This window comes from Lissotriton vulgaris, chromosome 1_1 (genome assembly GCF_964263255.1).
Source record: "Lissotriton vulgaris chromosome 1_1, aLisVul1.2, whole genome shotgun sequence".
In the NCBI taxonomy this organism is placed as follows: domain Eukaryota; kingdom Metazoa; phylum Chordata; class Amphibia; order Caudata; family Salamandridae; genus Lissotriton; species Lissotriton vulgaris.
The window spans coordinates 587,500,035-587,527,569 of NC_141685.1; the positions used below are offsets into that span (position 1 = coordinate 587,500,035).

A 27,535-nucleotide genomic window follows, 5' to 3' on the forward strand; every position below is an offset into this window, starting at 1 on the left:
CATTCCATTTCCGTGTAGAAGTACGTTCACCAGTGACTACAAAGAGTAAATGGGTGTTGAAAATCCACTCTTTTGTCTACCTTGAATTCTATTTTCCATCAGCCCTGCACCAATATTGCATACATCCATTGAGCTGTCAATTCATGTTTTCATCCATGGTATCGCTCTTTGTGTTCCATCACACCATTCATGGGTGTCTGTATGTGGACCCTTATTAGTGCTTTATGTGAGCGAAAGTATACCTTTGTGTGTTCTATCTAAGGATGTTGTGTTGCCACTATATTTTGTTCTCTCTGTGTGTATAGGTGCATTTACGCCTGTTAGCATGTGTGCAAAAATTCCTCTATACTTGTTGACTTGGCCTCCGTGCATGGGTGCATGATGTGTGTCTGATTATGCCTGTAGGTACATGTACTGTTTGTGGGAATAAGTACCCATACAACATGAATGGAGGTCTTCTTGATTATCTGTTGGCTTTTGTGCGTGGTTGAGCCCTTGTATGTTTGCCTCTGCACAAAGGTACTTTTCTGTTGATTGGTCTTTTTCACTGCTATACGTATGTACATGTATGCTTGTGTGTCCAGGTGCCTGTCTGACTGTGTTTGCTGGTCTGTGTGCAGAAGTGTCTCTAGGCATGTTCATCAGCATGTGCGCATAAGGTGCCTGCAGATGTGTTATCACCATCAACCCCCTCTCTGTTTGCTCAACTCTTAATCCATGTATGCTTTAATATAGTGTTTGTTATTAGATGGACATTGTATGTTACAATGTGTCTCTGTACGTGTGTTTTTCTCTCAGTAGCAGAGTATGTCTTTGTCTGTAGGTGTGTGCACGGGTTCTGTCTGCTTGCTGATATGCATGCACAAATGCCTTTGTGTCCATTTATCACGATATGCATGCTAAGCTGTGTGTGCTGGTGCGCCTATGTCTTTTAGCACTCAATAGAAGCTATTTTTTCAAGACGTGGAAAAGACAGTGGGACTATTCCTTTATCTACCTAAAATACTTCTACCTCTGCAGGGGGTCTAAAAATTAAGCTAACTTCTCTGCGCCTATTGTGTATTCCGCCACACCCCAATCCATCTATCTATTTGCCCACCCAACCATCCATGCATCTATACGAGCATTGTATATGAATGTATATTTTTAAGTTTAAGCTGACTGTTCACTGAAATCCTAAATCGATGTGCTGGGTGCTTGAGCACCTCATGTGATGTCTTTGATCGTTGCCCATCAAACCTGGAATGAGTGACATTTTGGGTATGAAGACTTGCAGCCCTCCACTCAGTACTGCCTAAAAAGTTGGTAATTGAAGTATTGACAAAATTGATTTTGCAACTCATCCTTAGAGGAAAACAGCAGGCAATACGTATTTCACATTGGCATTTATCACAGAGATTCCGCCAGGTTCTGAAAGAGCTATCACAAGACATTTGATGGCATAAACCATTGATTCTGCATAACAACCTTCACCATCACCCATTAGCGACAACCTTGTAATTGAAAATATGGACACCCCTCAGTTACATCACCAAATAGAAATGTGCAAATGATAAATTAACAGTGGAGTTATACAAGACTGCAATGTGCACATTTTAACAGTAGTGATAGAAGCAAAAAAAAAACCACACTTCCATGTTCATGACACAGGGGTGAGATTGTGAGTGTATTGCTGTTGTAAGTAACTGGAGCAAAGGTTGGGGTCAGCAAGCCTGCTTAAAATATATTTTTCAGCACAAGCACCAATTTGGGGCTTGTGCTGAAAAATATTATTTAAGCAGACAAGATATAGTTTTTTAATTGTCCAGATTTCAGTCGGGATTTATTTCACAAGAACGCTCCTTTCTAAGAAAGGAGTTTGCACTGTTCAAATGAGCACTTGTCTGTTTAGTGCGGGGTGGTGGCAGTGCCTCCTGCTAGGGCCTGCTCTTTTGCTGTGAGGAAACAGAAACGGCCCCAATCAGTTCCGCTTGGCTAGCGAGTTGACCCTTGGCAGCCATGTGCCAAACAACACTCTGCCTGGTGCGTGTAAACAGACACACACAAACAGGGAGGCAGCGTGGCTTCATGGCTTGTTGACAACTAGAGGTAGGGACATAGCTGGTTTTGCAGCTGGTTAACGTTTCCTGTATTTTGCTAACATGGGCGCCAGAGAGCAGCCTATCCAACCCCCCTCACTTCCTCCAAAATACAACTTACCAACAATCATTGGCATGGCCAATAGGTCCCGCTTTTGGGACCTTATAAGTATTTAGTTCTGCAGCACAGTATCCTTCATGGAACAACATTAACTGTTGTATGGCTAAACACTTATAAGGTCCCAAAGGCTATGCCAATGCTTGTTTTATATAGTGCTTCCTACCACACTTTTCTCTTTCTTAGTGTTTTCAGTAGCAGTTATTGCTTTTACCCCTTTCAGTTATTAAGTTTGCAAATCTTGGAATCATGGGACGCTTAGTTAGTCTTCGTTGACTTACATGCTGGCATTGCCTGAATCAAAGTACAAGTGCGGGGAGGACCTGGGTGGAAGGAGTGAGTCCCCTCGCTAATTTTAGAGAGTGGACACTGCCCCCCCTCAGCTTGAGTCGGAAATGTCATTCTTTTTATAAGAAACTGGAACTCGTGGTATCCCCTTACTTGTATTCAATCTCTACAACTGTTATATTATAGCCAGGGCCAATGGAATTATACGTAGGGTAGGGCCAATTTATGAATTAGGTTGACAAAATTATGTGGCAGTAAAAGGCAAATAATGCTGCACATGTTGTGTTAGCATAAGCTTATTATTTTTGCATTTTAACACATGTAAACACTTCTTTTTCAAATATTGTACCTCATTATTACCAGTTTAATACTCCAAATACAGAAATAAGGAACATAAAGGGGACCAGTCAAACTTTAGGAAGGACCCTCCTCTGTGCTGCCATGCGTTTCTGCATTTTTAGTAACTTTAGTCCCAAGGGAAATCTGCCGTTGATGGGTCATTTGTGAAATGCAGCAAATCCATAATTAACGTGCAAAACACAGCAGCCTCGAAATTGCATGATTCCCCAGTGATCTACTATTTACTGTGCTTTGAACGTTGATAAAATTGAATATGTAAAGAAAAATGTGCTGTAAAATTCACCATTTTGGTCTGTCATTATCTAAAATTTTCTTGGGGGTAGAACCCCCCCAAATCCCCTAGTAGCGGTGGGGCTCGCTCGCTGTATTCGCTCACTGCGCACCGGACGGGAGCTGGTTCGGCAAAATTTGCCAGGGCTGCTTTCAGTTCCCAGTCTGTATCTGCGAATTTCAAACAGTTCTCTATTTTGGGCAGGTACATTTTTATGGTCTTCAGTTTTGTACTCTACATTTCTGATTATTGTTGTAATCTATATTTTTGGAGGAGTTGGCTTTCATTACAAGTGACCCAGGGCTATATATATGACCCCGTTTGCGTCGCTCTTGCACCACACAGCATGGTGCAAGAGCGACGTACACCATACATCCTGTCTTTGATGCCACACAAAGCCACTTTGCGTGGCTTTGAATAGCTTCAAAAATCTGGAGTAATGCAATGCAGTAAAAATCGCTGCTTTGCATTACTCTGAGCAAGGGAGGAATTCCTTGGGCATTCCCGTACAACTGCCATGGTTTTTGGCACATTTCCAGATTAACCAAACGTGGTAAACCTGGGAAGGTGCCAAAAACATATGCCTCCCCAGTAGCGGCGTAACAAGGAGAAATATATTTCTCCTCGTTACTTCCTCATTCTAGCTGTGCTGCATTCAGCAGCACACATACATAGAGGAATATGCCTCTAAGGATTGTTTTTGTGCCGTGTCCTTTCGTGTACAAAAACTATACTGCATGCAGCTCAGGAACTCTTGCACCATATTGCACAGATATCTGCATTCACGCTACGAATCCCATTGTGTGGCAGCGCTAGGGGAAAGGACGGGAATGTACTGTATGCATTAAATACGGTACATTCCTACCCTTTCTCAGTGACACAGTGCAGCACAGCAAGGTGACATGCTGCGCTGCACTGCACCACTTTGCTATGAAGATGGCCACAGTTTTTAGCCAATATTTATTGTACCAAATGAAATCCAACACCGTATTGGTCAAAATTCATTAGGGCAAATATAGAACACCCTGTCCCTGGTAATGGAGAATAGAAAGCAAACGTTGCTGCTAACTGTACTAAAATCCAAATTACTGAACATTATTCCCCTGATCAATTTCAGCAAGCTTGAGCTGCCGAACCTTATCAGCAGCAAAATTCAGCAGAAGAGTGGTGTTAGTAGCCAAGACTCATAATTCTGGTATACGAATAAACTTGTCACTCACAATGAGTGAACATTGCAGACTTATCAATGTGGTTGTGGTGAATTGGTGTACCTTTAGACACAGAATAATTAGCAGAAGCGAGGGCCCTGTGCCTGAAGGAGCTTGGTTATACCTGGGGATCCACATGCATATCCAAGAGGAAAGGAAGTCCCAGTCATGTTATAATTAATGTATTGCCGGATGGAAAATGTAATCGAGCCAGCAAATAGACTTCCTCAGTTAATTTTCAGTTTCTAACAGTGTTAACAAACAAGCACAGACAGGACCTTCAAACCGCATTCAGCATCTAAGTAGGCTATTTAGGGGACCATCCAGGTTCTGGTTTGGCTAGAGCTTGTAGTTTCTTACCCTTCTGGGATCCTCCTTGGCAATGTTCCTGAGGGCCATCACTGCATCGGTCTGGACCCTGACTGGGAGCTGGAAAGCGCTGGAGGAGAACACTGGCAGGAACTTCTGGATGCGCTTGATACTGGCCGGCTGTCCTGCATTACCCATGGCTTTGAGAGCCAAGGAGATGTCCTCTTCATGGGCTTTGTTGGCTGCCTCATTAGCGAGAGTATGCAGAGGCTGTAACACAATACATGATGCATTTAACACATTTTCAGACTAATAAGGAATGTTATGTTATATGTGGGTATGGAATGGTTAGGTGGGAACTAATTTCCACGTCTAATTTAGGGTTCAACTAGCAAACCTGCTTGGAAAACAACAATCTGAAAATGTCTCTACTAGGATTAGTCCTATATTTAGAGTGATATTTCGGAATTTTGAAAGAAATAAATCTTGCGAATATTAATGCCAGTCTTGGAACTATTTAAATACTCAAAAACATAACTATTTTTGCATGTAGGAATGTAACAGGTGTACATTTCTGAACCCAAACATATGAAGCAAAAACATTTCTGTTGAAACTATTTTCCTTTCTGAGGAGCAAACCTAATGATTGATGGTAGAGTTCACTATTCAGTCACATTGAATTGTAGTTATTTCTGCCCATGACAAAAATAATTTGTAAGCATGTTTCTGGTAGAAGACTACCTGTAAGTTGCTGATAAATGTCAACACACGTGTGTTTTTGGGTGTTCAGTAAACTCTAGAATTAGAATTCCAAACACTGAATTTTCACCTCTCTGGCAGGAGTGTTTTGCGAGCAACTCCCAGTGCTGTGACTGTGCTGAATGAGATAACACTGCATTTTGCTAACTGCAGATACTTTTTACTGAGCTACAGACACTCACCTCAAGTGCTTCCTCAGGACACACTGATCGGGGAGCGCAGTACTTGTTGACCATGGAACCGTAATGGAGCACTGCCATCTTGTAAAGTTCTGGAGACTTCCGAATCCTGGCATCATTCACAAACTCCTGCAGACGGGGGAGCAATGATTATCCCCATCAGTCCAGAGAAATGAAGTCAAGAACACCCTTCTTATAAAAGCATTAGGTTTCTAAGGAAAAGTAGGGACTAGACACTCGAACCCAGACATTTAAACCTGTGGTTAAACAAAAGCTGGATAGGAACTGACCGCTTTGCAGGTTTAGAACAATATTATGCTTAATGATGAACTATGAGCAAAGATTTGTAAAGCTCTTTCAAAAGGTGCTGGCAGAACGCCTCAATATGTGCACACGACAAGGTGAACCCCTCATTCACCTCAGATGTTCCCTCATTTCTCCTACAACATTTGACTTTACAAACCCGCCTTGGGGACTCACTGTTCCTCTGAGTGGCTTTGCTTGATATCTCTGCTCCACTCTTCTTGGTTCACCGGAGCATCGGTACATGATAGTGCCTTGGGCCTGAGTACCTCAGCAGGGAGGTCGTAGTCATAAACCGCGGTATGACTGCATCCACCATCCCTGGGATCCTCAGACCTCAGCCAAATTGTTCCTACCTAAAAGGCCAGAGGCAGCCATCTGTGTCTGTACATCAGGTAAAGTAAAGCACCAGGGCTGGTGCACATCCTGTATACACATTACATGTGTGAGTGCACAGGACTATTGTGGGAATGGGCCAGGATAGGTCACGTTCACACTGCTTCCAATTCATACACATTGCACCTAAATCAGTTGTCTAGGGGAAGCAATTTTGGACAACCACTGTTGATGCATTTTGTTGGGGAAATAATAGATATTTCACTGATTAATGGTTTTGTATTCTGTCCGTCATTCATATTGCACAATGGTTTACTGTGTGATTTGACAATCTTGACAACGTTCTGGCATTTTCAGTTTGGCTGAACTTGTTGGTGTTATAACTTGTATACCTTGTATGCGATATGTATAGTTATAATCTCTTTATTTGGCTATTTTACATGCCACATTCAAAGTGTCTCTACACAGCACTTGGCACTTTTTAAAGAAAATACGAATAAACAAATAAAAATAAGCAAATTAACAAGTAATTATATAACTAATGAGTATCAGTGTTTATAATTAATTAGGGCAGGTTTTGTGAGCCACTTGCTTCTCCCTGACGCCAGAACGGAACATTCCCCCACATGCATCAAGCATTTTTGGAGTCGCAAACGGTGCGATTCCTTAAAATCGGCCGTTTGCGATTCCAAAAATGCTTTTTGGAATGCATCAAGCATTTTTTGAATTCGCAACATTTTTGCGATTTCCAAAAATGCGATTGCTTTTAGGAAATCGCAAATTTGCGATTTCCTAAAAGCAATGCATCAATACTTTTGAAATTGCGAATTTGCAATTAGAGGGACAAATTTACCGAGTAGTTGAACTACTCGGTAAATTTGCAAAAAGTGTAATTAACACTTTGAATGCATTTTAAAAGCATTCATGTTACGGACACACATGTCCTTAGGACATGTGTGTGTGCAACATGATGCGAAAAATACATTTCAGGGGTGCAGGGGGGTTCATTTGAACCCCCCTCACCACCCTTGAAATGCAATCAGGATTTGCGATTTTGAAATTGCGAATTCGCAATTCCCATTCATTCCTATGGGCCTTTTGGCCCATAGGAATGAATGGGAATTGCGATTTCGCAATTTCAAAATCGCATTTTTTATGCGATTCGGTAGAAATTGCGATTTCTACCGAATTGCATAAATATTTAAAAAATAATCATGCATAGGCTTTTGCGAATTCTAAATTGCGATTCGCTTTTTATCGCAATTTAGAAGTCGCAAAAGCCGAGATTGATGCATGTGGGCCATTATTTTTAAATTTGCTCAACTTACATCTTCCATATGTGTGGCATAAAATACTGTTCCACAACAGCAGAGGGTTTTTTTCATCAGAGACCTTAATATATAGCTAATATTCACTTTTATCAAAACTTTATTTCATTTGACATTTGTGAGGAATTCCCACCTGTTCACAATCTTAAAGTATATGGACAAAGAATCAGAATCCCCCTAAAGGACCCACAGTGACGTCTCTAGATGTGATTTTAGACGGACACGAAAGAGACCACATGTAAAACTGATGGCTTCACATACAACAGGTGATCATGAAGATTTTGTGCAAGGGTTATTTACACATTCATACACACACACACACATATATACCAAGTAATTTAAGCGTTGAAGCAGACTGTGATTTCAACATTACTATGGTCTGTGGAAGGGGCATGATCTTTTCAGTGTCTCAATCACTCCCATTGTCCTTTTCACAATACTCTTTTCTGGAGTCTCTTTGTGAGAAATTAACATTATTTTTCTCATATCTTCCCGAAACACTCAATCTGCATGTCTTTCCTCTTGAGCACCCTCTTTTAACTCTCTTCTGCACACAGTTCCTTGCATTTCCTTCACTTCTTAAATTGCGCCCTTTTACACATTGCACCCGCCCAACTGTACACACTGCATTTTCTTTAACTTTCAACCTGTCGGTATTTTGACAGCTGTGTACCTCCTTCACACGCTTTCGCAAATGATCACAATTATAATTGCCACACCTGGCCATTGCTCTGTGTGCTCTGCAGAGAGGCCAAGGATTAGCTGAGCATATTTTAAGAACCCCTTTATAATGCACTGACAGGCACTGTGACACATTTGCAGTGTTCGGCTTGCAGTTTGCTGCTCTCAATTGTGGCCCTTCCTCTTCCTGAACTCACACATGTTTCACACTACACACTATACAAAACTACAAATATACACCATCCTGGAAATGGAAAATACTCTCAGGGAATCCAAGTGTAATTAAAATGTTAAATGGAAAAAGGAACTGCAACACTGTTCCCAGGGTGAAAGGACAGTGCCTGTTTTTGCTGGGTGCGGCTGTCGCCATTCGAGGGGCACATGGGGGACCAGGACATTCACCGATGTGGATCCTGACTCATAAGCCCCCCCCATCAAACCACTCCAAATTAAACGTCCCCATGCTAAAAAATTACTTATTTGGTGAACATTCCATATGACTAAACATACTAAATGCAAGATGCAGCATGTCAATTAATGCTTAGCGCATGGAGTCCCAAAATGACGCACTTACCGCTGCTGTCTGGAGGGTGCGGTGATCGGCCTGTGTGTACTGCATGGCGAGCATGATGGCCTGAATGCCTTCAGAGAGAGTCATGTCCTCGTTGTGAATGCACTGCCTAATAAACTTCAGGGACTCCGCTGTTCCCGCCACAGGGATTGCATTCAGCAGCCAACGCCTGAAGTTAAAAGAAGGATTTGACATTGTATTGGCTGACTCCACCATAGAAAATGGGTAGAATGACAATGACTAAAATAGACGTTCTTACCTGTACTGGGGTCTTGAGGCATGCTGTTTCCAAAGTGCATTGATATTTTCAGTGCTTGCTCTGCGCAGAAACTGGGTGAGTTGAAGGAACCTGGCAGGTGCCTCCTGGTGGACCTCTTGTTGGTTGTTCTGCACTAGATGCTGCAGAGTCTCCACAATCTACAGTAAACACAAAGATAGTTCCCAAATATTAGCATGATTTGTTAGCCTAGGATACTGGCCATGCAGGATGAGTCTAAAAACCATTGTGTACCTGGGCTTCAGAGCTTCGGCTTTTGATCAAGTGGATGGGCATCTGCAGCAGCTCCGAAGCAAAGTTGTATTGAAGGTCTCCACGATTCTGCAGCTGAGTCTGGGGCTCTTTCACATTATTGCTTTTACTCTCCACCAGGGTGAGCACTTGTCTAGAAAGCAATGAGAAAGAAATGAAGGAAGTGCTAATTAAAATATTACTTTTTCCATAGATTGATGTGCTACCTATAAATCGTAGTCCTTTAAATGTATAGATTAACATGCTGAATTTGAATAAACTCAAATACATGCAATGTTTGATATTAACCTAATAAAGAGCCATGTGCAGATTCTCCAGGGAGTTACCTATCCACAGCCCTCCTGGTGCCAGAAGAAATGAATTACAGGACTCAGTTTAAATTGCTCTGCTCATAAATGTGAGAATGATTAAAAGAACCTGTTGAATGGTGAGTTCTGCTGACCCTCTAGATTTTGTTTATGTCTCCTGGACCTTTTTCAACCTATTATAAAACATAGAGTGCAAGCAGGTTTCTGCCATTGAGTATTTACTCTACATAGTTATTGACATTTAATCTCCTGGCTGCAGTTTTACAAGTGACATGAGATACAATGCACCTGTACTATGGCCGATGGCCTATCCATCACATTTGTGACAGAGTATCCCATTCGCCAAACTCTAAATCCGGCCCTCTTTCTCTATGTGTTTATTTATTGTGTTTATTGTTTTGGAAAATTATTATAGGAAGCCCCTGTATATCTAGTGAATATTGTGATAGCCGTTGTGATGTTGACGACAACCCTATTCTAGTATGCTGGGCAAGTGTATGCCTTTAGGGCAAGGAGACTGGTTTTGGATCCTCACAGATTTTGCTTCAACGATATGAGACCTGCCTTCTGAGAGGCCATCTTCCTTTTTATGGGGAATGAGTGGTTAAGGTGATGTATTGACAAAAGGAGAGGCTTCAGTTTTCTTTTGAGAATTGATGGCTAGGTTACCAGGCAGTGATATCACTTTGGCCCGCTCATTCAGCTATTGCAATGTGATAGCTAGTGGGGGAGGGTAATTCTTTTCAGCAGCATAATGGAGACGTTGGTATTTGTAACCAGTAGTGTGAATTTGTGGGGACTGCTTTTCGAATACAGCCAGATTCAAATAAATTTTCTTTTCTGTTAATGGGATAGTTCTTAATCTCACCGGCCAATTGAACGGTACACTGTTACCAACAAAGAGGATTTCAATCTTTGTACAATTCAGAATGAGGTAGTGATTGATTGGTGTATGCATTTCAGGCAGATATTGATATACTGTCAAGTTTTCTTTTTGTGCATGCCCAGATGAAATTAGACCAAATATTTTCCATGTATATTTAAAACTGGAGGTGATGGTGAAGATTAACTTTGGATTGTGGTTTCTTAAAAGTGTTCAAATTAAAAGAAAACAGTAGAGATCAAAGTAGGACCCCACACAGCACGTGTTTTACTTTCAATGGTGACTTGATGACTGTGATTTGAGAGAAGTGAATTTCACCACTGAAGAGCCATACCAGTAACCAATGGGTCAAGATACACCATCACAGAATGTTAGGAAATGAATTAAGAAGTAAGCAATATTAAGGTGACTGCTAGCAAAATGTAATACATAATGTTTCTTACCCTATGGGCATGCTATTGTGCCTTTCTATATATTAGTGGCCACTGAGAATGTCACATTCTTGAAATAATGAATATTAACTACAGCCTTGCTTCCCTTAACACCCTTACAATCTTATTTATACAAGTAATGTGCCTGCCAGCATGTGTGTTCACAATTCTGAACTTCCTACCACTATGCCATAATTTGTAAAACAGGTTCTTCCAACTCACAGATGTTGCATGCATTACAATTCCTTGACAATGTTTTTTGATTTACACTGATCCACACTATTGATTTACATCAAGCTAATTTCCCATACAAGTTATTCACCTGTGGTTAAAGAATATAATTTATGTTGGAAAGATGGTTGAATGCCTGCCTGCCTACCTGGCTTTCATGACCGCAGCCCCATAGAGTTCATAGAAGGGGGAGTAGTGGTACACCTGCTCAGCGGTAGCCTCAGTGATAAGAGCACCAATATCCTTGTTCTTCAACTTGTAAGTGAAGGTAGCAGCTCCCCTCAAGTTCTTTCCTCTCTGCGGAAGGCAAGAAAAGGTAAGTTGTGACCATTGAGAAAATGCATTTAGAATGTTAATAAATAGACACTAAAACAGGCCCACCTGCTGGCAGTTCCTGCAGGTCTCCATGTACGCCATGCCAATGTTCCTCTCTACTTTGTCCTGACAGTTATTGAGATCCCTGGATTTGATGACAATGATCCGATCAGCCTTCTTGTCTTCCTGGATGACATACCTTGTGTGGCAAACACCAGTGACACCGACCTATGAAAAACAGTACATTTGTTTAAAATAATGTTCTCCATTGCTAAAAATAACAAAGGTCATTTCCTTCCTACAAGCACTAAACCTATGATTTAGTAGAAACTGGTAGATGCCAACCTCCTGTAAATCATAGACGTTTTGGTTCTTCTTGATGGTGAGTTGAAACATGTTGACGATTCCTTTCTGAATGTTGATCACAGTTTCAGAAACATCTTCTGGGGCATAAAACGTTCCAACGCGTCCGTTGCTGTACTCAAACTTCACCGGTCTGGTAAGCTGAGCTGCAAGAGCCTGGGTCAGCTTTGAGGACCGAGTGAAGGGATCCTTGGGAAAGATGCCATTGTACTCTTTGATTTCAGGAGATGTGATCTGTAAATAAATGTACATTGCATTAGGTATGAATATACAGTGCTGCAGTAACACTTAGAATAAACTTGATGGTATTGTAGCGGTATTACACAAACATGCTCAAACAAGCACAGAGGCAGAGAGAAAGAGAGAGAGAGAGAGAGAGAGAGAGTGAGACAGATAGAGAGACAGAGACAGAAAAATAGAAAGAGAGAATATATAGCAAGTAACTGTGTAATATGGCCCAATATTGTTTAGGGGCTCTGGGTAGTGAGATCATAACCATTGAAGTCAAAGGCCTGGTGATTTGTAAATGTCACCATAGCATAGGTTGACTATTACCTATTTTTTTATATCACATATGTAATTTGGACTAATTATATTTGAAATGCTGTTGTCTTCAAAATGCAGCCAATGAAGGGCACTGGTTGAAATTAAAATATTTAGGTTTTGTTTACCTTTCAGAAATAAATTATTAATTAATCAATGAATAACGGTGATGCGCAAAGGACATATGGGATAATTTGGCTGCAGCGTTTATAAGATATTTATGAGTTTACTGCAATAAACAACAAGTTGATTGAAGGAATGCTTGAATTAATTCAAGCCACTGGCCATCATCATTCGAGGCCATGCTGTTGTCCATAGGTTATTGCCTGCTATGCCACTTAAGTGATGCCAACATGGCACCTTAGTCATGTACAAATCAGCCTTGTTCCTGCGCCCAACCTGCCAGGACTGGTACCCTCTAGATGCGAGCACAAGCAACATCAAACCCAACTTTGCCTACTTAGAACTCATTAGTGAGTTGTAGCTTTAGTCTTGTGTCACATGCACAAGACCAGTGATGGGCAGACTTAATAAGGACTAACTAGGCTGCCTTAGTACTCTCTCACAGTGGGCCTGGTCGGGCAGTACTGCTGTACTGTTCCTGTTGTAGCAAGACCGAGGTCCAGTTGCTTATGGCTAGTTCCTATGAAAGGTAGTATGTTGGGCAAAAACAGATGCACTATCATGCGGGCGACTAATTACCAGTAGCTAAGATTAATTCAATATTTTTCTCATCACTGTTTTTGTTTTGCTAATTGTAGATATTTTGCATTTACCACATAAATTACAGATTTCATTTAAAAAAATGCTATGTCAGATGGCTGTAAATAATACTGCCAAGAAAATGCTGCATAATTTACCCGTTTGCCACAATATTTAAATAACCTTGCTGAATATTTTCGTCTTTAATGCCACATACTCCCAGTAACGCTACCAATGGTAAAAGTCTGCAGGGTGGTTTGGGGTATTATGATGATCATTTCAAGTTGAAGAGTAAATTAATTATTTTATGTATTTTACCTTACCTTTAAAATATGTTTTTTTTTGTAAATTACATGTAATGCAATAAAGACTCCAAAACATGTAAACTGTGCATTTTACACCTATATTCTTTGATGTGAAAGATGCAATTACAGATTTATTGCACACGCACACACACACATATCTAAATATATATTCATATGTATACTTATGCACACATGTAGTCACTTAAAAACACAGTTAGATTTCAGTTATGTTTATGAATTAAAACCAGAAACATATTGAATTTGCAGGCGTTGTGTATTCTTGTCTGTGAATTGTTAATTTATATATGGCACTTATATTTCACTTTAAGGGTAAGGTGTTCTAACCAATTCGAACCATACGTTCACTTTGCATGTAGTTTTTTTTTTATGTACACAATGTCTGATAATCAATACTAATTGAGGCTCATAAAATAAGGACACAGGCATGAGCTGTAGGATTGTTGGTTTATGGTATGCCTTTGCATAGTGTTTAAGTTCTCGAGGTGAGATTATGTGCACCAGTCATTCCAAAGGGCCGGCAGCCGCATGGCCCCCTGGCTTGCCACTGATCTGAGATGTTACCTCACACAAAGTAGGACTCCAGATGATAGCCTTTTACCAACGGGCCTCATACGTCATACGTCATAAAGTGGCGGGAGTACCAGAGCATCTTTTTAGATATTCTGGAGACTGGAACCTACCAATTAGGTGGTTTACAATCCTTCCGGAGACCAAAAACAGTTCCCGGGGTTGGATAGGCTGTCTTTGTGACTGAATCAAGCGATGAGCTGCTGTTAATGAAACACCCTTCTAGTCAGCACTGGTATGCTTGCGTTACGAAATAAAATGGTAATCCATTCAAAGGGCCCCTTCATTACATCTTTTTAAATTCTACATTTTGTGATTTTGTAGAGAATGTTGTATAGCCCTTGTGGGCGTTGCCTCACTATGTGTAAAATTGTTGCTATGAGTGCAAAGCAGTTTTAAACAGCTACTTGCTACGAATTATTAATCCCAGTTGCATACATAGCGAGTAACTAGCGAATCAGCAGGACGTGTTTACAATTATTCATTTCATTAATTACTTCGGTATTAATCGAAATTAATCTCGAGGCAATTAATTACGGACCCCTATTGAATCGTAACTGCTTTAGTGATTCAGGTGAATTGCATCGTCTTCATCCAGGGTTTAATACATTTGTGCTGAGAGATGACAGCACTGAGTCATCCTCAAGCGGGTTTTATATGCTTCAAGTATAATATTCTTTTTTTTACAAACCTATATTTAATCTTTTTATAAACAGGAACGAATCACGTAAAACGCCCATTTTATGCTTTGTGGTTATTAATTTAATGTATGCATTTGATGGAGGGGGTCACCTCTTTCCAACCTTTTTAAAAAAAAACTATTTCCTGCCCACTTTTCCCATCCGTTATCATTTACACGATTTACTTCACTCCTTAACCCTGTGTATTTATTTTCCTCGCCGATATTTGTTGAGACTTCCGTTGTTTTTGTAATTCCTGTTTTAACTACACCGAGATATTCATCTCCAGAGGTTATTGAATGGAAAATTACATGTCTCCATGTAATCATGTGCAGTGAGTAACAAAAATAGAAGTTCAGGTTCAAATCTTCATCGGATGTCTCAAGTTAGCCATGTGACTGCAAGATTTTAAGCCCTGCTTCTGATTAACCAAAATAACAGGTTCCCATATAAACAGTAAATTGATACCCATTGGTCACATTCTATAGAAAGATAGTTCAAGCCTTGTACTTTTGCAGAAATAGAAGTATATAAAATTAACAAATGTCATCTGCACGTGTGCAAGTAGGTTGCACATCCCTAGAGCAGAGGCGACTTGCTTGACATGAGATGAGGCTTCTTTACTGTTCCTGGTTTCATATCATGGATGTTAATTTCTTCCTCCATCAGATATGCTCTCTTTTCTGTAGGCTCCTGAACCACCCTGTAGAATGGGTCCCCTTTACCTTGAGGAGATACGTCTTCTGTGCAGATCCGCTGATCTCGACCTTGCAGTTCAGTTTGATTCCAGCTCTTGCGAAGCCACTTTCGGGCAGTCCGTTCATAATCAGGGCCTCATAGTTGTAGACATGGGTCTTGCTTTCACTAAAGGTAGGCTCTACAACAAGAAAGAAAGAGCAGATTTAGCAAATATACACTTGTTGTGTAAATGTACAGGATCAGTAGACTTGGCACCAATGACCAATCAAAGCCGGTGGGAGGATCATGGCCTTCAAACCACCTCGCTTCAAGTGGCTTGTGAAGAGGGAACGCATGCTTGGGCTTCCATGTAGACTCAAGCTCCCTTCTGAGGTTCCCAGCAGTGATGGCACTTAGGGGCATCTTTCACAGCAGATTGTGCATTCTAGCCTACCCCAAAAGAAAGATTGATTGGATGGTTGAGTCTAAATGCTGATTAATCAAACATATCCTAACCAGATTGCTTGTATATCCAAACTTCCCTACTATGACCTCGACTGATATGTAATTTCCTACACATCTGATGAGACATGTCTATTCCCATGCTTCCTTACCGGGGGTGAAAGAAAAGGCGTTTTGTGTATATGCTAATAGGCATATGAGTCTCACCCGGTTCAAGATGGATTGAGTCGGATGGATTGTTCTACCAAGAAGTTGGCTTTCATATTAGGACCACATGGTCCTTTTGAAGTACGTTTTCCCGAATATCATACATAAATAAGTACCTTGACTTTTACAAGTAGCTCTGAAGAGAAACTCATTGCATATTTAGTATGCCTGTATTAGGCACAGCACCCAGCAGCAATAATTCTGTGGAGCATCAACTCATGTATGTGCCTTTAAGAAAATTATATTTCCATGTACTCAGTCTCACATCTAACTGGATCCTGCATTGTGACTTTGCTAAACTTTACTCAGGGAACGTCTCCCCAATATTTCTAGACTTATTTTGACCAATTTCATCATATTGAGAAAATCACTCTATTTGACACACCTGACCACAGAATTGGAAGCAACATAATCTTAGGCATGTCAGAGAGTAAATTACAGTATATTTATGCACATTTGATTTAATCTATATAATCATTACGTCTATCCATTGTCGTAGCAAGTTAATTTTGAATTCACAGTCTAGATGGTTTCATTTGTAAGAAAAAACGTAAGTGAGACGGTAAATGGCTAGGTTTTAGTGATTGTGGCTTGTCACTCACTCTTCATACAACACACAGCCTGCCCCATTGTGCCACTTTCAGCCCAAAGTCTCTGTCTAACGTTTGCAATTTTGAAAATCTCTATTCATGAACAATTGCAAAATAATGGCATCCCACAGTTTTATTATCCTTCACAGAAGTACAACCAAAGTAGGCTTACCATAGTTGTATTGCTCACTGCCTGCAAAAAAGAAAAGAAATTGGTACATGAGAAACAGCACAACACCACCTCAACACAACATCTAGTCCACTGAAGTTTCTTCTGGGGGGAAAGAAACCTATCCCAGAGAAGTAAAGTACGAACTTACCCACAAGGGCTACCACAAGGGCCAGGATGATCCCCCTCATGACTGCGGTGAATGGAAACGAGGGGCACGCTTCGGCTTTTATAGCACACAGATACAAGGTAGGTGATTGCCAGCAAAGATATCACAGGTCAATGATTAGCTTTATAGTCCATTAGTTAAACATTATTTTGGCTTCGATTTTGATTACACAGTTTTTGGGCAACGTCATACCTCTTTGCTTCCAACATAGGCTTCTTTCCTTAGTTGATAAGCTGTATCTAACATTTGAGTATTAATATTCAAATTCGTTAAAAACAACTGCACTGAGTTCTCTTGTTGAAGTGAAAGTGGGAAACTAAGCATTTCAGAATGTAAATAAGCACAAACTAAAATTAAGTAAAACTGAGGGACTATAGGTTTTCCCCATTATCTCCCTCCATCTGTCTGCCTGTTTGGGATCGGCAGTAGCAACACAGTGTTCATTGATAAGTCCATCAGAAGAGCGTTTTGCAAACGTTTTGAACTGAGATCCATTTCAGTCTATGGAAACATTTCCAAAACGTTTAGATACAGATCATATTGATCCTGGAGCACAGTATGTGATTGACCAACAATTCTAAAGTTAAAATGGATAATCCAAGAGTCGTACTTTCAGTACATATTCAATGACAGTCCAAAAGCGCCCTCTGACTCAACACCTAATATATATATACATTGAATGATCATATTTACTCCAACTAGTGCACCTATTGGTTTGGTGAATATTTGTCTAGCGAATAAAATAGAATTTCCAGAAAACTAGAGTCCTAATTTATTTATTTTTTACTATATTCAATGGTAATGACCAGGAGCGATAAACCACCCTTGTATTACCTCGGGATTTAAGAGCTGCATAGATAATATGTGCAATATTTTGGAAACAAGGTTGCAGCACGTTTAAAGCACATGTTTCCCTATGGTTTACGGTCAACCTTTTTGTGGTCGTAAGTGGTGAGGGGGTTACTGAGAAGAACATGTGCCTAAGGTGCCCTAAGCGTGTAATATGGTGGTTCATTAATATCTGTTGAACCTGTAAAAACATGTACTGATCTGATTACGGCACATTATACTAGTACCCAGCATTCTAAATGAGGGGGCAAAATCATACCGGTATGTGTTACTTGGTCTGCAAACTGGCAGTCAGACCAAAACCCGATTTGAGTTTGCCATCTGATTGGCTGAGTACAGTGCAACAATGTTGCTTCCGCGGCCATTTGCACAACAGGCTTTGTTGTGAAAAACCTTTCCGGACTCATGTGTGAACAGGGCAAGCAGACCTCACTATCCCCGCAGAACCCGCAGAGCATAGCCTGTAACCCTGAGATTGGAAATGGGTATTGGCCATGGCCTTAAGCAACGCTCTTTACCCATCATTCCTTCCCACGGGACCGGCTTAAAGGTAAAGCCCTCCAGGTGCTGAGATAATGGCCAATCTGCACATGGTGAGTGAAACCCTAAACCTGTGCCCTGAACCTGCGGGATATTGAAGTGCACCATGCTTTATTGGTAGTTTTCCTCACAGTCACTGAGTACAGGCTAAGCAAGTTGAGAGTTCCCTGGCACATAGAGCATAGAGGACAGGTGTGCTATGCTCATGGCATGGCTAACAGACATGATTGTCTACCAGCACAGCAAGGCCCCTCAGGGTGCTGAGGAGATGTTTAGTGGATAAAGTGTTTGACTGCCAGTCATGCTGTTCCCTGTACCAGCAGAATAGTATCCGTGAGTATGGGCACAGTCTAAAAAGAATGGCCATAGTACTTGGATACTTGGTATAGCTGATAGCCACTAGCAATATTATGTTAGGCACCCAAGCTGGGAACAAAGCAAAGCCAGGGCCATGCTTTTTGTCCAGTATCTCCACTGCTTGCAGTTTGAATAATGAAGGAATGGGTATTTTTCAGAAGGCAACAGGCCATGCTGTATGACCAGTTCCCAACCAATGCATAGGTCAAAGGATGAGATCTTGACTGATTGTCATGGCATATATGCTGCACCCGAAGGGCATCCAGGTGCTATTGAAATGGGTAATGAGCACTGTACAAATGAAGGTGATGATTTGTTCACAGTACCTACAGGTCATCGATATGAGGTTGTGGATTCTATGGACATTGTTGATAGGCACATAGTATGACATATGGCCACGGTTGTGTGAGCAGTATGGTTTGTGGCAACCACATTGACCAATGGCATGAGTCACTGTGGCTAAGTCCATGGGATCTTCACCTTTGTCACTACCAAAGTGAAGTTATTAAACGTTTTATTAGCCACAGATTTAGCTCTTGCAGCACAAATAAATCCAGTATCCTCCTTTTGTTTCGATATACTAAAACCACTGAGAACAAATCTTAAAGATTTGCATATTCTCTGTACACTCAAGTGGTCTTGGCCTTACAACTTGTAGTCAGGCCCAAAGGCTGATAGAGTAACTGCTATGAACAATTCATAACTGCAACATGGCTGTAGCCCAGTGGAGCCGCAAGACAGCTATAGAGGAGACCCGCCCTGGCTCACCACCTCGGCTATCACCTACCCAGCTGGACATTGGACACACTTCTCTCCATCTAGTCTATGCAACCGTAACTAACGTTACCTTATTTCCCCTGACTGTTGACACCTGAGCAACATGGCTGATGCCTGGTGGAGCTGCTAGACAGCTATAGTGGAGATCCGCCCTGGCTCACCACTTCGGCCGTCACCTACCTAGCCAGGCATTGGGCACTGTTCTCCCCATCTCCCCGCCCTGTCTCCTTCATAACCCTCCCTTCGGCAAATTACTGTAATATTGTTTTTTTGTCAATTTTTTTTACTATCCTCTGGTAATGGATGTAATTTGTAACGATTCCTCATGTAAAGTGTATAGTCAGCACTATATAAAACTCTTCAAATAAAAATAAATAAAATGAAATAATGAAATATCTTCATGCATATTAATTTTAATTAGAAGGTTGCAGTGCCCCTATCTGAGACAACACCTACAGTGGTACGTTCCCGGAAGAACGCTGCGTTCCTCGGAAGCAAAGCAAGTGACTGTCCCCCGAGTCAAAAAAGCCAACTGGGGTGGCGGGAGTTTCATCAGTTGTGGTGCAAAGGCCTGGAACAATCTACCAGTGCATCTTAGAAATTCAACTGAGCTCCTTTCCTTTAGGAAGGGGCTGGAAACCTGCCTCTTCTCTGAATAGCCACCTCTTCACTGGTAACCAATTAGCCAGTGCTTAGCGCCTGGACACCCTTGGGTAACAGTCGCGCTTTATAAGCTCTATTAACATAACATAACTTTCTACATTTAAATGCCCCCACAATGAATATTTTATTTCCAATGTCAATCTGAGATGGTAAACAGCAAATATGGAGTTAGTCTGTGTTTCTTCTATTCTTCTTCTCTCGGTGAGCAGGCTCCTGTAGAGGATTTCTTTTTCACCTGGGAGAAAGGGCAGACACACAAAGAGAATTTTCCAGTTTCTTGCATTGCAGTAAACCAAGGCAGCTGTTGGCTGCCCCAATCTTCCTATATCTTCTGTTTCACCTCCCACTCTTATAAGGAGAGAACGAATCTCCTGATGACATTGCGAGGCTATTAGCTTCCACTGTCATCTGCAAAATGGTAGTCAGAGCAGGATCAGAGCAGCTGGCAGTTGCCACAGCACCCATTAAGGAAAAATGGGGGTCAGACCCCCCCCCCCCACCCCTGCCCCACACACACAAAGAAATTGCTCCCTATATATCCTGCAAGTCCAGGGAGCTTTGAAGTGGTAGGGTAGAGAAGTGAGAGGGGAGTCAGACTGTAGTGCTTGCACTCTATGCACATTGATCTATCCTGAGGATGACCTCCTTCCCCACAGCAATTGATCAGCATAAATTGGGGGAAAAGGGTGGCTCGTTAGATGAGCTTTTTTAATGGGCAGTGAACACAGAGGAAGATGTAGCTCTCATGCCCTTAATCAAGTCAGAAAGCCTTTTTATGTATTCTTTCCCTATGGCATGTTAATTTTTGGGACTTACATTTCCACCGGGCTGACTCATGAATGCCCAAGATCTCAGGCAACCATATTTCTGTCATTTAGATTTTAGCTCGTTTATTAGTTGACGTTTCCAAACGAACATATGTCTACATTTTTGCTCATTAATTAGCTGTACAGAAAAACAAACCTGTAACCTAAATCGGACCAAGGGCTGCCTTCTGGTTGGAGTGTGGTCTAAAGCTGCCATGGTGGTGCCCGCTGTGATTTCTGTGAAGCAATCCCTTTGGGAACATGACTTGGAAATACAAATGTGGGTACCCTTCCACATCTAGCCACTCTTGAAACAAATCAACTAGAAACGTTAAAGGCTCAATGTTAGATACATGACCCTGTCAGGGAATGTTTTAGTTTAGTACAAGTTTTGTGTGTGTTGGTATTAAAATGCGAGAACATTCTATATCCAAAGTTTGTTCAGTTAACTCCTTGGGTTTTGTAATGGCATACACTGACAGCAGCCCACGATACCCATAGGTCCGGGTTGGTAGCCCTGATAGTTGGTCACGGCTCCCTTCCCATGACCAGTGCCCAGTATGCCTGCCCGCTGTGGCATGGCTTGTGGGAATGCCCAATATCCATGTATATTGCACTCAAAGGACATAGCCTTGGTTGTGTGCTGCAGACACTAGACATAGCATTTGGCCAAAGACCATGACCCTTTCTCATCATTGATGTCCATGCTGGACATAACCTGATACCATGCCTACTGCGTAAGGGATACCACACACAGAACATGGGCACGTCGCATGTGCTGGGTCTTCTTGGCACAGGCCATGGCATGTGGTTGTTTTAATTGCTCAGTTCGTTATTTTGTACCTTGCATTACTATTTTCTATGGTTTCTTATCTGGGCGTCAAAAAAGGGTATGTTTATTCAATGTCTTTTAACTGCGGTTTGTTGTTGACAGACCTACACCCCCAAATGTGCAAGCTTTTTTACTGCAAAACCATGTTCTACCACTTTGTGAGTGTCCTGGCTGAACTTGCATCCTTTATGCGACCATCTTACTACAACATGTTTCATTGCAAAATTCCTAGACCTGATTTCAGTTTGAAGGCCAGTTCAGTTTAAATTGAAATTTTTGTTATTGTGAATATGTTTTTGTTTTTTTGGACTTTTTCTCTGCTCTATATCACAAAACACCCCTCCTTCTCACCTTGGCTAACCAGATTTCTAAGATAGAACTCTATCTCTGCTTATGTGGGCGTCTGAGCAGAATCATCAATTCAGGCCATCATTGCACCCGATCGTGCAAAATGGGTTTGAACCATGAGACTCATTGACAGATTCGGTGTTTGTCAGAGGTTATGATAACTTTAGTCTGGTTATTCTGACCTGGCAGAGGGCTTTTTTCTTATCTAGCTGATGACGACTCCAACAGACCTTTGGCAAACAACGTGAAACTAACAAAGTGAATCAGTCCTGAAGGCAGCAATTTAACATATTCTCCTTTCTGCAATATTAAGAGACCATATTATGATCTCTTCCTAAACGTGGATGTTTTTTAAGAATGAAAAACATAATTAAGAGAAATCTAATTAATTCGTGCCAAAATGACCACCCTTCGTTTGAAAGTGTGTAATGCAGATGGCGTTCTTGACTACTGTGCAAAATTCAAGGATTCCAGTGTGCCATTTGCACATGATGAAAAACCTGGGGGGCGTTTTTATCAGAATGTCATGCAGCCTGGCAAGGCACCATGATGCACTGTGTGATATAAAAGGGGCAGGAATACTGTGTATTTAACATTATGCGGCGCATTTCTGTCTTTTCCTTGCACTGGCGCACAATTTACTGCCTAAAGCAAATGTAAACACCCTTGCACTTTGGTGCAAAGGCGCCTGTGTTCTATGCAGGATTATTTTTCTACAGAAAGGTGCACCTGACTGCACAAAAACTATTCTCAGAGGCATTTTCCTGTTTCTAAGTTTGCTTCAGCATGCAGCCTACTTAGAAAGAAGAAAAAACGTGGAGAAATAAAGATATTTCTCCCTGTTACGCCTCACCTGGGGAGACATAGCATTTTGACACATTGCCAGATCTACCAGTAATGGTGAATCTGAGAATGCACCAAAATACATGGGCGTTGGCATGGGAACATCCACGCTCCATCCAAGATCCACCCGAGCTCCACCCCCGCTCCACCCATGGAACACCAACCTTGGGCAGAATACAGCAACGTTGCGATTTGCGCTGCGTAGAGTTACTCACGATTTATCAAGCCACGCAAGGCCATCTATTGTGGCCTTGCATGCGTGGCTTGATAAATCATACTTAGTAGTTGTGTTGTCCTTGTGCCCCATTGTGTGGCGCAAGGGCGAGGCACCTGCTTGATAAATATGGCCATGTGTGCTTGGTTCAGTATTTACCAGGTGCACAATTTCTTACCCATTCAAGTGGAATGGGAATGACATGCTAATAACATATGCTATTCCCCTTTCTGAAGTTGGCAAACAGTGCATGTGCACTATTTGCTGGTCCAGTTTATGATGTGTTTGACTTAGTGGAAAATGAAAGGGAAAATACTCCAGTGTGCACAGTTTACGCCTAGATTTAAATTCTCTGTTGTTCACCAAACTAAGGTCCTGATTCACAAGTGTGACTTACGCTATTGATTAGGTTTACACTTTTGCAGTAATTTAGGTCCTAATTAAGACTCAAGCGGTATAACCAACAGTCCACGGCGGTCCCAAAGAGACCGCCAAGCCAATAGTATCCTGCCTGCCACATTTGTATGTTCCCGATGTGCTGGTGGTGTGACGGCGATGGTCACCCAACTGAGGGAGACTGTTGAGTGTGGTAACGCATAGTTTTCCTCAAAATGTCACTGCATATGTATGTATTTTAATGTGCATAGGTAGAAAAAACATACGTATAGCATTGGACGTGTGGAGACAGTGCTTGTGTGAGCAATGTCCATCAGCACAGGTATACAGCCATTGGAAGAGTTTGGGAATGTAAAAGTGGCTTACCTGTGCCTATGGCAACAACGGTGTGGATTTCCTGCATGGACAAGTGTCAGCTGTAAAGGGGGGACCTGGACCTTGGGGCCTGTGATGGGAAGAGAAATGGAAATGGGACCAAAGGTGAAGTTTCACCTTATATCCTATCTTACCGCCCGGTTGAGTGTGGAGTCCTTCCCGCCACAGTCGGCTTGACGGTAAGGACATCGTAATCTGCACAGCGGTTACGGTATATGGACATCTACTATCAGCCGCTTCAATCTGTTACTACGTCGTGGCGGGTGGGAAATCCTGGCAGTGGCGGAGGGAACTGGGCGGTGGGACTGCCAACATCAAAATACAGCTGGCGGACCGCCAGACCAGTAGGCAGGGACTCCAATGCCGCTGCAACGGCAGTACTGACACGGCCAAAGTCATAATCAGGCCCATACTCTCTTGTAGTAAGTCCAGCACTACACCTGACCAACCACTAGTCTTGCACATCCTCCCATAGAAAATAATGGAGGATGGGACTTACTGCAAAAGTGTAACTTACTACAAAAGTGCAGTTTGTGAATAGCACTTTGTAGTAAGTTGTGTAGTACTACTGTAGTACTACACAGTGCAGTTTGTGAATTAGGCCTGTAGCATTTATGAACCATTCGGCCTCAGGGCCTATGATGAAAAAAGCAAATGCAATTGTAAGTGAATGATTTAGTTCACCTTATATTTTTCGACAAGGTGACCTACGTTTAAGTTAAAGTTAATCCGCAGACCATAAGGAAAATATTTTTGCAGATTTTGTTGTGCTGTTGCCTAAGGAGTAAATCCACGTTTAGCTTTGTAGTTTCTTTCTTTATAATCTGTACATTAGTAGGGGATCACCAAAGCCATTAACTTTAAATCTATTCAAGTTCGATGATGAAAATTAAAACAAGCTGCTTTAGTGTCTCTTTATAAGCCATTGATTTATAGGTGGTGGTTGCATTACATTTCGAACTTCAAAAGAAAATATGCTGAGCCAGTTTAATCTCTCTCAAGTATGCCAATTGGCATATAATTTCAACACCCTGTTCACTGACATAAAATCCTATAATGCAAGATTACAAGTCTTGGAAATCTAGATAAAACATGTGATCCCATTGCAATCCTTTTCTTGCTCTTGCAGACGTAATATTACAGAAGTCGCAAAATAGCCCTCTCTTTAGGTGCACAATTGTGTCCATTCATCCAACATCAGTCAATTCAAAATGGACAAGAACCTATTTTACATTTTAACCCCTTCCCTGTTCATGACGGACCCACGCCGTCATGAGCCATGGGCGTCGTGTGCTCTTAACGGCGTTGTTCCGCCATGCTGTGGCCGCTCCGTCCACGCGGCACTGATTCCCCGCCTGTGCGGGCGAATTAGTGAGTGGGCAGAGTCGTGACGGAACCACGCAGTCATGAGCACATCTCACCCGTGGCTCAGGACGGCGTGGTTTTGTCACAAGCATGGCGGCGCCGCGCTGCCCCCTTCCCCCCAGCGCTGCAGCGGAATTACCGCTGCGGCCAATGGGTTAATATGGCAATGCAAAAAACATTGACCCATATACAGCAATACATGTGCGATTAAAGTGAGTAATCTCAACCTTTCTTATGAAGTGTCATGGGATTTAAACCCCTGGGGAAAATGTGCTGAAAATGGTACAAAATCTCTCATTTCATTTGATATTTGTTTCTAGTTCTCTATTATTATTCATATTTTATTATTCTTATCAGGCTCCTGTCCTTCTTTCCTAGCTTCTTTGCATCTTTTCTTTTCGTATTCTTTCCATTTGTTATTTCTTTTCCCCCTTCTTTCCTTCAGTTGGCCCTCCTTTCATCTCACATTTCTTCATTGTTATTTCATTATATTTTTCTGCTTTGCTTATTTTTCTCCATTCATTGCCTTTTTCATCGATGTATTCCTTTCTTGTCTTCTTTCCAGCCTTTGTTTTCTTTCTTACTTTTTTCTTTTTCATTCTTTTCCTTATTTGCAACGTTCTTGTGTATCCCCTTTCCTTCATGCATAGTTTTTCTTCCTACTCTCATTATTTAAATTTTACTTTCCTTCATTTGTGCTGTCTCACTCCAGTTGCTGCTAACTTATTTTTTCTTTGCTATTTTAATCATTTTTCTTTTTTTCTGTCTCCATTTTAGGCTGCTTTTAGGATTTCTTTTGTTCCCAACCCACAGCTGTGTTTTTGTTTCTCCTACTGATTTGAGATGAAGCAAAGATGAAAGTGTAGAAAGGACATAAAGCAATCTAATCTGCTCCAGCAGCACTTCTACCTAAGCTAGTGTAGCGGGTGGTTCACTATGCCCTTGCCTGGGCTTTTTAACAAAAGAGAGTGTAACAATTCCGCTTTGTAAATGAGCACATATTGCTCTGCTGACCATGTACAAATGTAGCCACAGTTGTTAGACTACGCTATGCAATAGGATTGATGCTTTGACTGTAGTGAAAATATCCTTGTGAGTTAACAGTTATATGTGAAGCACAACTTTTTGTAATTGGCTCCCTAGTTTTTGACATCTTTATATTATGGCAGCAGCAATCATTGATGTCGTAGAATAGCTACTCTTGGCCAGGGGTGAGGGTGAACTAGTGTTTCTGGGTCTTTTGCGTATATCTGAGTAATACCATCAAGTATACTATCTTATTTGTTAGATTAGAGATTGGTTTTAGATTCCTCAGACAAGATTAGGGTGTCTTGGGAGTTTACTTCAAGCAGGGCTGTCATAAACATTTGTGGATCCTGTGCTGTAATATTTTGTGGTACACTACTAACCCATTTAGTGTACCATACGTGCCAGATAATCTTAATTGCTTTACAGTATTATTCCATCTTCTATCTTGTACCCACCATCAGTGGTCCTCTCTGCTTCCTCTCGATCCAATGCCCCACGTTGGACTCCACAACTTTTTCCTTTGAACCTCTTTTCTCTGTAGTTGCACATCTACCTTTAATATAGGTTTGCAAAGAAGCCATGTGCCACGGTGTGATTTGCCAACAAGGGGTGGTGATGGACAGAGTTTCTGAATTAAGCAGAATACTCTCACCCAGTCAAGAGATCGGGGCTAGATCCAACACCGTTTTTTAGCTCACTGCACCATCCCATCTCAGAACCTGGCTATATGCAAATTGCTCTGTTCCTGTTCCAGTGCATGATGGGAACAGGGCAAACCAAACTACCAAGCCAATTCTTACACTGGGAAGGAAACAAGCTTCCGGCGACCGGTTTCTGGCATTTCAGCCGTCGTCGGCCCGGCGTACTTGAATCCTGATGGTGCAATGAGCAAGGGACTCACATCTGAGTATACCCTTCCACGCTTATGGTGGACAAAATATTTAACAACAAGGGGTGGTGATGGACAGAGTTTCTGAATTAAGCAGAATACTCTCACCCAGTCAAGAGATCAGGGCTAGATCCAACACGGTTTTTTAGCTCACTGCACCATCCCAGCTCAGAACCTGGCTATATGCAAATTAGTCTGTTCCTGTTCCAGTGCATGATGGGAACAGGGCAAACCAAACTACCAAGCCAATTCTTACACTGGGAAGGAAACAAGCTTCCGGGGACCAGTTTCTGGCATTTCAGCCGTCGTC

The 27,535-nt window shown here is 41.7% G+C and overlaps 1 protein-coding gene across 1 annotated transcript in view; it reads right to left on the bottom strand.

Annotated features, from left to right (window-relative positions):
* Positions 1-17,016, bottom strand: part of LOC147747519 (vitellogenin-A2-like) — a 69,760-nt gene extending 52,744 nt beyond the window's left edge. Inside the window, exons 1-11 of the mRNA XM_086953984.1 lie at positions 16,925-17,016; positions 16,777-16,797; positions 15,393-15,544; positions 11,832-12,083; positions 11,553-11,714; positions 11,320-11,468; positions 9,301-9,451; positions 9,049-9,206; positions 8,793-8,958; positions 5,574-5,699; positions 4,684-4,902 (exon numbers count right to left, since the gene is read on the bottom strand). Coding sequence (XP_086810110.1) covers positions 4,684-4,902; positions 5,574-5,699; positions 8,793-8,958; positions 9,049-9,206; positions 9,301-9,451; positions 11,320-11,468; positions 11,553-11,714; positions 11,832-12,083; positions 15,393-15,544; positions 16,777-16,797; positions 16,925-16,964 — 1,596 coding nt within the window. The 5' untranslated portion in view covers positions 16,965-17,016. The remainder of the gene's footprint in view (positions 1-4,683; positions 4,903-5,573; positions 5,700-8,792; positions 8,959-9,048; positions 9,207-9,300; positions 9,452-11,319; positions 11,469-11,552; positions 11,715-11,831; positions 12,084-15,392; positions 15,545-16,776; positions 16,798-16,924) is intronic.
* Positions 17,017-27,535: the final 10,519 nt, after the last annotated feature.